This window comes from Peromyscus californicus, unplaced genomic scaffold (genome assembly GCF_007827085.1).
Source record: "Peromyscus californicus insignis strain IS unplaced genomic scaffold, ASM782708v3 Scaffold_4__1_contigs__length_199733344, whole genome shotgun sequence".
Taxonomy (NCBI): Eukaryota; Metazoa; Chordata; class Mammalia; order Rodentia; family Cricetidae; genus Peromyscus; species Peromyscus californicus.
The window spans coordinates 41,780,304-41,792,321 of NW_026294562.1; the positions used below are offsets into that span (position 1 = coordinate 41,780,304).

General features: G+C 38.2%; 1 protein-coding gene across 2 annotated transcripts in view; it reads right to left on the bottom strand.

The window, feature by feature from the left end:
* The window catches only part of LOC128094032 (aldehyde dehydrogenase 1A1), a 127,301-nt gene that overhangs the window by 34,825 nt on the left and 80,458 nt on the right, over window positions 1-12,018 (bottom strand). The window contains exon 2 of one of the 2 annotated variants that reach the window (XM_052712079.1): window positions 10,261-10,340. The exons of the other annotated variant lie outside the window; for it this stretch is intronic. Within the exon in view, the coding sequence (XP_052568039.1) occupies window positions 10,261-10,326 (66 nt within the window). The 5' untranslated portion in view covers window positions 10,327-10,340. The remainder of the gene's footprint in view (window positions 1-10,260; window positions 10,341-12,018) is intronic. 2 annotated transcript variants of the gene reach the window in all.

Here is a 12,018-nt window from a genome sequence, read left to right on the forward strand (position 1 = left end):
AGAGCAGTTAGTTCTTGCCTGGGTCCTCTTGTCCTCAGCTGGTGAGTTCTTAGTGATATTCCTGCCATAGGTGACTTATGACCCATGATTTCTTTTGGGGAAAGATTCATTACAAAATGTGCATGCCATTTTAGAATTATGCATCATGCATAATTAGAATTAGAATCATGCATCTAAACTGTACACTACTCCTTCATACTAAAGGCAGTAGATGCTTCAGAATAATATTGAAGTTTATTTGGTAAGCTTCAGATAACTGAAGAGGTAGGCTTTGGATAACTGTGTGACCACCCATGACTCAGCATTATTCAGATTTAACCTTTAATACCAAAGAAAACTGTAAGTCCAGTGTTTGTTTAGCTTTATTTATATAACCAAATCCGGAATGACCACTTTAAATTTTTTATTGAGTTGTTTTCTTTGTCAATTTCATTCAAGCACAAAGTACACTCTGATTAGTGCAACTCCTCACTTCTCTAATCTTTCAACACTTCCATTAATCCTCCCAACCTCTCTGTACACCCTTTCTTATGCCCATGGTTTTTACTTTATTTTATTTGCTTATTTGTTTGGAATCTGAATTTAACAAAGATCATTCGCGTGTCCATGGATTTGAAGTTACCCATTAGGAGCATGGTGGGCTCACCACTGGATATACAAATGAAAGTGATGACTGTCCCATCCCCAGAATCCATCAGTTGTCAATAATTCAACAGAAAGGCACAGGGACCAGTAAATCCTTCCCAGATCTGTGACTGCTCATAGGCCAAGTCTCATGTTGTCTCATTGTAGATAGCCACAGCTGCTGTCGGATCATGACTACACTGGCTGTGCCATGCAAAAATGATCACCATTTTGATCAGAGAAATATTTTGTCAAATAATGACCAAGTATGAGACATACACCATGGAAGATACTGTGAGAAAGCAAGTATTTTAAGTATAGCTCTCTGCTCCTGGAGATTCATACTCTAAGGAGAGAGAATTTCTAATCAGTATCAGTCAGTAAACTGAAGATTTGAATAGCCAAAGTAGCAATTTCATCAATACATTTCATGGCAAGACTTGTGGAAGAAAGGAGTATGGAATTAGGACAATGCATAGATCAAACCTGAGATACTTATAGCCCAGTAAAGGGGTTCACTAGAATCAAGTTGAAATGAAGTAAACATGTAGTGGACTTTGATGCCCAGAGAGGAAAATTTGAGCTACTGGATTCTAGACCAAAAAGTATGTTTTAGGAACTAATTAAAATAGCCAATACTGACATGAACTGGAGCAATCGTATCTAGAGGATTCTCCCAGAGACTACTTCTGCAAGCCAACAATGAGCTCATAAGGCTAGAGAGCAAATATCAGTGTCACCCGTAAAGTACAACTCAGTAGTCTGCCATTACATGCATTCTCCACCAGACATATCAGTATTAAGACAGAACTCAACATAAACTATATAATTACCAATGTATCTGTAACAATTGGACTTGCAACATCTTTTCTTTCTTCTGTTATTAGTTATAGTGAATTTATTGGTATGACCTACCATAATGCTCTCTCTTTTTATGTTGTCTTAGACTTACATTTTTTGTTGTCTTCTAGCTACTTGTAAGAACAAATATATTTGAATAACTACCCTTCCTATAATTATATTAAATGGGTATATGGAGAAATTTAGTTCAATGAATGTTTATTATAGTAATTATTAAACCCATTTTAGCCTGTTAAATGTCCTATCATGGAGAGAACTATACTTTCCATTTGTTGTTTGCTGTTGACGTGTTTAGTGGATAGGGATGATACTATTAAAATAAAATATTTTGTCACATTTAATCATTAACTGTATTATAATTTTGAATGCACTCATGGTGCTTTATAGTATTGTATATGTACAAGAGATGTTAAGCCTAAGTTCACAGAAATCACTGGAATTTCAAAGCTGTCATTTGTAATTTTGGAATTCCAGGACTTTTATTTTAGTATCTTTTTAATCTGATGAAACAATCAATAAGAGTTTTTTAGTTGTCTCTGTAGATTTTCCCATCATGATCTTGACCCCCCCCCTTTCTCATGTAATTCCTCTTCCCTCTCTTCTACTGGACTGTCAGAGCTTGGCCTGTACATGGTTGTGGATGTCTGCATCTATTTCCATCAGTTACTAGATGAGGGCTCTGTGATGAAAATTATGGTATTCACCAATCTAATTACCAGGGTGGGCCAGTTCAGGCACCCTCACCACTGTTGCTAGTAGTCTAATCTTACTGAACCAAGCTCAAAGCAACTCATGAACTTCAGACCCACAGCTGTGGAACCTGCATGGGACCAGACTAGACCCTCTGCATATGGGAGATAGTTGTGTAGCTGGGTCTTTCTGAGGGGTCCCTAGCAGTGGGATCAGGATCTATCCCTGGTGCACGAGCTGGCTTTCTGGATCCCATTACCTATCTATGGTCAGATACCTTGCTCAACCTTGATAAAGAGGGGAGGGGCTTGATCCTGCCTCAACTGAATGTACCAGGCTTAGCTGTCCCCTCATGGGAGAACTTACCCTGTTGGAGGAGATGAAGATGGGTGGGAGGGTAGCTGGGTGTGGGGGGGGGGAAATGAGATGAGGGATGAGTGATTGGTATGTAAAATAAATAAAAAAAATTAAAAAAGAGTTTTTTAGTCAACTTAAACTTGATTTATACATTTCTACTTTGCATTTATCAAATTAAAAATAATACACATACTATCTTCCTATTTATTGGTGTAGTTTAGTGTCCCAACTTAAAAAAACAAAGATGCCTATTCAGAGTCAAAGTTTTTAAGTCTTCCTGTACTTGGTGACAAACAATTTTAAATAAGAAATTTCTGCACTCTGGTTTTTCTTCAGACCGTATAAATCTTTCTCCTTTTACCAAATATGAACTTTCTTCAAAATATTTCTGATTTAGATCAAAATGAGTTTTATTAATGGGCATAGGAAATATCTTCTCTTCTGGTCTGTTGGTATGAGATTTGGTGGCCTACTGGCTCTGAACTTCCTCTAACAAAGTGACCTAAATTCAAGTTATTTCTGAGCAATGGTAACTGGGATATCAGCTCGAAGTCCTTATAATGGAAGTCAATGTTTTTGTAGTCGCTGAGAAAGTATAAAAATTGCATTCTCAATGTACAAAGTATTTTAAGATTTTCTAAGGGAGAGAATGCTGAAAATCAGTCCCCACTCCAGATCACTTATGTATGTTGCCAACTCTGAAAGGCAGGGACACAACATAGAGAGTGATGGGTGGTGATGTCAATGTGTAGGGAAATGCTAAATATTATAATGTGTATATTTTCTCATCATTTAAAACCTGAAAATATACCACGGCAATGAGAAATGATAAAAATAAGAAGATGAAAAGCAGGGTAGAATTAACAATAGGAGAAATGGAACACATCAAGTGGATCTTAAACATTAAAAAAAAGGGGTGGCTAGATTTCTCACAACTAGTTTTAACCTAAGCCCTGAGGCAGCAAAGCAAAATCTTGTGATTCAAAATTGAGCAGGTAAAAGGAAATGAGAGAAGAAATATTATAAGGTAGGAAACTATCTGCAGTCAAGGGGGTGAAAACAAAGTGAGAGTGGCCAACATAAATGGGGAGAAACGCAGACTTCCTCCTATTTCTGTTTTATATGATTCCCTTTCTAGTAATGTAACTGCCTAGTCATTTGCCCCTGTTTTAAAGCCCTTTAAGTCAAGTAGGAAGGAAGGATGTTACTGCATTTACTTTGAGTTACATCATCTCTAAGTCCAATGGATGACAAAATTATATACATATATATACACACACACATATATATTATATGCATCATAAATGTTCTGAATCATAATTAATCTATAGAAGCATTAAAAGGTTCTGTGTGTCTTTCTTTCCTCCTTAACAGTATTAGGCCTTCTACCCTCTACAGAAAACACCGAGGTAGAGCAGAGGCATTAACTTAGGTTGGATTGCTCTTCAAATGGGTCTACCACACTCTCTGAATGTTTCTCACATAGCCTTCTCATTTTGGAAAGGAGCAAGTGAAAAATTCAGTAGGTATACTCTATGCTTGAAAAGCCATGAGAACAGTCTTTAAGAAATGGAAACAATAACTTTCAAAGGTTATGTGCTATTTACTTTAGGATTTGTACTGAGGTTTTCTTGAATGAGATTGGAATATCACTATCTTTAGTAGTCAGGGAGAAAAGGATGGCATATATAAACACATCATCTGAAACGGTACAATCCATCATCTTTATATTCTGGTTTTATTTATTTATTTATTCATTCATTTATTTATGTTTTTTCAAGATACAGTTTCTCTGTGCTCTGTGTAATTGCAACTCTCTCTGTAGACCAGGCTAGTCTTAAATTCACAGAGATCCACTGCCTCTGCCTCCTGAGTGTGCAGGATTTAAGGATTAAAGGTGTGCACCACTACCACCCAACTGGTTTTGTATCTTAAGAGCTGGGTAGCCTTGAACAAGTCAGCATGTTCTCTGAGCTCTGCTTCCCAAGCTTGGAAACAGGAACATAGTAATATTTTCTGGTTTCTTCCAACTAGTTACTTATTAATCTCAAATGAGATAAACACTGTATTAAGTAATAAATTACAGATTTTACTGGCATTGAAAATTGAACCATTTCAGGACTCTAGGGTTCATCTTTGAAAGAATAGTTCGGGAAGATAACAATAATAAGTGTTAGACTTATAAGTATCAAATTAGACCTATATGTACCAAATACCAAGTGTTAGACACTGTCTACTTTCCAAAAACTGTTTCAGGCCACAGGAAAATATTATAAGAACTCAGCTGGTTATGGCAAAGCCACTACCTGAAGGGATCAAGGAATTCCTTCAGAGAAGTCAAATTCCAAGGAGCTTTTGGTGTTACTTGGCTTGTTATATATCAGCTGTCTTCTGTTATTAAAATCATGTGTGCTTTCATAGTTTTCCCAATTGATTTTTCCCTAAGAACTCCTAACAGTGTGGACTGATCACTCTCTGGACACAGACATTCAAGGTATTTGGAGAATAGCCTCAGAAAAGGCTTCCTTCCCCCCAGCCCACCTGTTTCTCTCCTTTCAGCTATCTCTTTTAGCCACATTCTAGAACTAACAGAAATATAAATCCAGTTCACCACAAACTAGTCTCCTGATTTAAGATAAATTCCACAAGGAGACACCACCTAGGTCAGGTGGACATTAAGTAATAGCTTTACACAATTTAGCTCGGACCCTCCTTTCTTGCAGCCTTACTAACTTTATAGACCCCTAACTTCTTACCTAACCACTCCTAGAAATATAGATTGAGCACATAAATTTCCGTTTTGATATACTAACTGATATTAGCTCTCAGCTGACTTTCTTCCTTAACCACTCCATTTTCAGGTCGTAAAAAAAGCCTGACAATCACTGCCTGAGGAAACCCTTACCTGCCTTTCTTTATGACCTTGCAGGAATTCAGGCCTGGTGACCTGGCTGGAGGGGAGGGTTGTGATTGTTTTGGGTATGTAACTGTAAAGCTAGAGACTGAAAAGAGAATTGAGAATTAAAGTGAATGGGAATTAAAGTGAATGGACTAAAGAGCTTGGCGTGCTGAGATTCTATTTTCTGGAAAATAGTCCTCACCGCTTGTAGTTTCTCTCCTGAGCCCCTGGGATGAGTAATATTAAGGCTGGTCCCTCTAATATTATACAAGAATAAACTACTTATTTAATTCTCATAACCACTTTCCAAAGTAGCATCTTTATTAAATGCTAATTCATAGATAGAAAAATTTAAGTTGAAGCAGATTAAAGCTTGGCCAAGGTTAGATTAAGAAATAAGTACAGACTCTGGAAATTGAATTCAAGTCTGTCTTATTAGACAACTATATATCACAGAAATTCAGCTGTTTGTTCAACTGCTTCCAAACACTGAGAAAATAAAATACAGTTTTAATCAGAAGTTAGAAAAGATTTTTCTAAATGAAGGCAGCCATAGCACAGACAGCTTTATCTTGACGGTAGTTCTGCCCCCCTTTGAGCATCAATATTTCTTCTGGACTCCACCAGCCATGTAGTCAAAGAAAGCACTCCCCGAGCGCATGTACTTTCCTCTTCCACTTTACCTCTTTCACAAAGCTTCTCAGCTTTTCGCTTTCCTGTTTTGAGAACATTCCACCATTGAATGTATTCTAACTACTTGTTTGCTGCCCTATCAATCCATTAAAAATATCATTTCTTGAGACAATAACCATATTAGCATTCTAATATCTGATTATGGAACAAAAACACAACAAATGTATTAAACAAAGGATAAGGAGACACTGGAAAAAGGATGAGAAAATGGGAGAAATTAAGAAAAGCAGGGAGGAGTTATTTGAAATCCCAACTAGCCTGATTTTGTAAATTGTAAAAATTTTAAAAGAGATAAAAGGTGGAGGTAACTAAAAATCTCAATATTCCAATTGTGCCTAGCACAGAAAATTCAATTGCTCATACTTCTTTGTACATATATATGTATATACACACATACACACAGATGAGAGAGAGAGAGAGATTAATGAAACCAGACATGTAAGAATAAAATCAACTGTTATAACCAAAATTTCATCCATAGTGCTTGAAGTAATGCAGTTCACATGGAAAGTGTGCACCTGTGTCGCAACTTCTTCCTCACAGTTTCTCCAAGCCCAGACATTCCTTTTCTGTTCAGTGAACAGAACTGTTTCCTTCTGCCCTCTCTATTGTCTCCTTTTCTCTCAAAACTGGTGGCCAATAGCTTCCTATGGTCTGAAAGAAGCATCCTGAAAAGCTCACAGTCAGTACCCTCCAGGATTTAGGAATGGGCAGATAAAAGTCAAAGCAAAAAAGTGCACACTATATAATTTCTATATCCCTAAGTCATGGCAGTGGCCATAGCAGCATGGGGGTGCAGCTAACCAGCATTCAAGGTCTAGATTTGCCATTTACAAGCTGTGTAGGTTTTTATTACTCAGCCCCTTAGATTCTTCATCTCTATAAAAGAAATCATAGCTTCCAGTAGGGCTGCTGTGAGCAAATAAGTGAAATCATCATAATACATTTTGGTTGTAATTATTTACTCTGTGCATGAGATATCGCTAGCAGGTGAAAATGTCTTTTGAGCATGAAAAATTGTAAGTTAAGGAGTTAAATTCAATAATTACGCTAATTATTGATTAAGTTTGAACCCTATGTGAAAATGTTTGTTGTCTTGAATTTCCTATTATTTATTTCTAAAGGAAGGTGTGTGACATGAGAAAGAAAAATTGGAATTAGCAAATCCTATGAGAGAAAAGAATCGCAGGACCCTAAAAGTCTGGATAAACCTGGGAATTTCACACTGGTGCTTGGGTGAAACAATGATGTAAGAGAGACTAACAGAAAAAGTAGGAGAAAACAGGAGAATGGCATTGTGGGAACAGATCTGGGAAACAAATCCAAGATTTTCACAGGACTGTGATTGCTAGTGTTAGCCATTCCCAACGAGCCAGGCTCTGCCTCAAGTGCTTCTTAATAACTAAATGCCGTGAGTGTTTCCACCTCCCCAGGAAATGGGACTCCTCATAATCCTGTATCAATTGTAAGAAAGCAGAGTCAGGTGGAGGTGACAGAGTTTGATAAGGGGTCTTGTAACTTTCAAAGGAGCTCTTCATGCAAAAGCTCAGTAGTAGGGATTCAGGGCACATGTGGCATTTTCTCACAACTCCTGAGGGGGTGGGTAATGAAGACAGGGATGTGATGGGGGCTTTTGTATTGCCCTGCAAGATAGTTCATCAACTTTAAGCTTCATTTCATCTACCTCATCATAAAGGAACTAAACTAGAGAACAGTCCTAGGTGCATCAGTGAGTTGTTTGGTTTGGAGAGCAATACTCGAGATTAAGATTATGTAGGTGTTCGACTATAGCTGATATTCTTTTAGTTTTTGTTATTAATTGCTTATTGTTTTCTCCTCCCCCAGCCCCAAACACCAACCTGCTTTGGAAAATAATAAAGAAAAAAAAAAGCATTAGGGGAAATAATATATAAATTGTGACACTGGTCAGGAAAGGTAATTTGACAAATACTTCTAACCCCTGCCTTTCATGCTTTGCAGCCAGGTGCTAACAGCCCTTGTTTCAATCCCTCTAGGGAATGCAAATCTAATACAATTCTTCAGTAGCACACAGTAAAAGGAACATGCACACACATAGAGGAAGCTCCCCACTGAGATTTAATGGCATACATAACTAGTGTCCTGCCAAGTGTGAAAATGCTGTAACCAGCACATCAAATGGTATAATGATTACTGAGTAGATGAGAATTGTATAGAACATACAGGGAAAAAATCAAAATTCACCAAGTGATGTTGCTGATTATTAACTAGAGAAGTATTTGAACACCAAACAAATGCATTCCTGACTCTTAAATACTTAGGCCCATCATTCTCCCTCGGATCCTTATGCAATGTGTTTGCAGTGAGGAAGTTTCAGTCTGGAAGCATCTGTGTTAAAGGACTTCTGATCCTGTCCTTGTACTTGGAATTTAAGGAATACTTCATTTTTCTAGTACTTTCATTTTCTTGCTTCCTTAACAAGTACTAAATTAAACTTAACTCAGTGGGAAATTTTTTCACTTAAAACTTTCTTGAGATATACACACACACACACACACACAAACCACAGACTCAGCAAAGTTTATAAAAGACAAATTAAGTAAAGAATTATAGGGCATTCCAACTACCAAAATCTATTCCAAGCTGGGATCAGGTAAACTAAACTCTTCATAGTGATTAAATTGTAACGATATAAAAAGTGTCAATAATTCCAACCTTCATGAAACATTGGGTGTACAGATTTTGACAAGAATTTCTTCCAAACAAGAAAAAGTGAATGAGAGAGGGAGATTGAAATATGTGGTGTGTACACACATTTGACATTTGTGAGGGTTTGGAGCTTGTGGACTCACCAGAGTTTGCATCTACCAATGTGACAAAAAAAAAGAAAGAAAGGAAGGGAGAGAGAGAGAGAGAGAGAGAGAGAGAGAGAGAGAGAGAGAGAGAGAGAAGAAAAAGAATAATCTAAATTGAAAAGCATTTTCTTGCTTTTAAAAGTTTGCAAAATCAGGCTTAGTACTAGCTCTAGTTCTAGCTGCTCCTCAGCCATAATCAAAGCTCACTCCTCTCTGAAGACCTTGTCCTAACGAAAGAGCATATAAGCCAGGCAGCTCCCACAGTTGATGTGCTTAGGAAAATGCAAAAGGCTTCAGTGTTTCAAAGCCACCCAAGTTCATGCATAAGGAAATAAATGTACAAAGCCATCACTTGGGCCCTTTTCATCTCTTTTAGTACCCTTGGTTTACATTGTCTAATTCAGAAGACAACATGGCTCTCCCCAGATTTGAGCAGTTCATCTCTCACTTTATTCTTTCAATCATATGACACAGCTATTTTTAAGTGGCTTTTTGCGTGTGTGTGTGTGTGTGTGTGTGTGTGTGTGTGTGTGTGTGTGTGTGTGACATTTATTAATTTTGGAACCCTAGGATCTCTGACAAAGGTAGGCATGAAACTATGTGGAAGGAAAAATTCAGTCTCTCAGGGCAACCCCAACCGGATCATTTTCTTACTCTCCCTGGCTCAAGTTTTTGAAGTCTTGTGTCTCTAAATATTTATCAACTAACAATCACATTTGTTCTTCAACAATCTCCAACAATAACAAACTTTCCTGGAGAAATAAATAAGCATAGTTTCTATCTCAAAATAAATAACTCAAGTCCATTTGGGGGTTTTGGCAACGGCTTCCATTCGATGCTCAGGCTTAAGTCCAACCTCGACACTGTGTTATCAAACATATGGTCATGTTATTCTGATTTAGTGTGCTATTTTTCCTTAAGGAAGAAAGAAGGAAGAAAGGAAGGAAGGAGGGAGGGAAAAAGCTGTTCCCACATATCTATCTCCTTCCAGTAAGTTCCTCTGTTTGTCTGCCTTACCGTAAGAGCTCACTGCACAGCGTTAATAGAACTGCTGCTCACTCTGGTTCACTGCACTCTGGCACAGGAACCTTTCATACAGAGTAAAATCCTTTTCCCTTGGGCATATGTCAAGATATAAACTTACGAGAAGTTGTCTGATATGGTTTAGAATTCATCACTGAATCAGGCCACTAACTTAGTAAGCATTATATTTTTATGTTAGCAAACAGCTCTAACAGAAACTGCAATCGATCTACGCTTTAACCAGACCCCCAGGGAAAGCCCCACTTGCAAGTGTCTTACCTTGGTATATTGGATCTTCAAGTTGGCCAGCGGGGCAGGGACTTGAGGTTGTGCAGGGGAAGACATTGCTGGTTTGGCTCCTGGAACACAGGTGACAGGCTCAGCAGTTTGGTTCTGATAGAGCACTTGATCCTTTTTATGTGCATGCAGGAAGGGTCATTTGCATATTGGGATATGATTGGATGGGCAGTCTCAGGGCAGGGCAGAAAGGACACCACTCTCTTCTAACACCTAGGGTTGGGAGCCTTTGCCTTTAAATGTAAATCCTTAAGGAACCTGCACCTCAGCCCTGAACTTCCATCTGGAGACTGCTCACTATTTACAGATGAATTAGTTTACAAAGCCAAACCTGTGCTGAGGGTGTGTGTGCAGCTGCTCCTGACACTGGAAGCCAGTTTTTTTTTTTTTTTTCTTGCCTGTTCCTGCTTTGTTATGCTACGATGTAACTTTTCCTTCTGTAACAGACTGGGAATCAAAGATTTTGAAAGGAGGAAGAGTCAAAAAACAAAACAAAACAACAACAACAACAAAAATACCCCTCTGTTTTCACTAGGATCTAGGAAGTAGAGGACTATGAGTCTACAGGACATGGCTACTAACACAAACCATTCTTGTCCCAGAAGATCAGGGCGCTGTTAGGGAAAAACACCCTCTCTCTAGACTCTATCTTCCCCATCTTGAAAAATTCAGCAACCTCAGGCAATATCAGAATCCTCAAATTGTCTATGTCTTTTCAGTGGGAACAGACAACTGTGAAGGACTTTTCAATCAGAGTTCACCGTCACTCACAGACCCTCAAAGAGCACTATGTCCAAGTCATCTGTGAAAATTCATTTAAAGCGAAAGTAATGTCTGATTTGGGAAACGTCTATGCTTGTAAATCATTGCTCTAAGCAGTGCAGAAGGAAAGGATGTAAATATCACTCCCTAAGAGTTTAAATTCTGAATGTTTTAAGCTGGGAACTTTGTAAGGGGCAAGTTTTATCTCCAATGTTTTCATTTCGAATACAATGCTTCTCTGTGCTGACGCTTCAGCACAAGATATGGGAGGAACAAGATAACATTCTTTGGATGCTCTGGTTATTAAGAATTATCGATAACTTCTTTGTAGTACAGTTGCCATCTCCCCTGCATGGGGACTTAGCTAGGGGCAGGAACAGGATTTTGGGAACCTGTTTCTCTTTCCACCCTGACCCAAGCTTTTCATTTTGTAAACACACAGAGGAATATAGCTTATGATCATAGACCTCACAGTATAAGGAAGAAATCTCACTCCAGGCAAAGCATCTCCAGTCTGTTATTCCTCCATTCCAGCTCTATCTTGATAGCCATAAGATGATCCCCACATAGGCTCAAGATCAGCTTGGGGTCTCCTCGGGAGTAGTTACATACACAGAAACCAAGTTTAACCTTTTATTCATCTGAGCAGGGATTGCCAAACTTTTTCTCATGGATCAGATAGGAAATACTTTCATCTTCATGGGCCATACCAATTCTGTTTCAGTATGTTCTATGCTGATTAAAATGAACAACAGACAACAGACAAATAAATGCACATTTTTAAAAGTGGAATTGTATAGGTAAAAAAAGGAAGCAAGCCAGATCCATGACACTCACCATTTCCCTAGATTCAGCAGTCCTTGAATACCCTGCTCTTGTTTGAATCTGGATTGGAACTTCTGCATTCTTTAAATATTCTCTCTCTCTCTCTCTCTCTCTCTCTCTCTCTCTCTCTCTCTCTCTCTCTCTCTCATATGT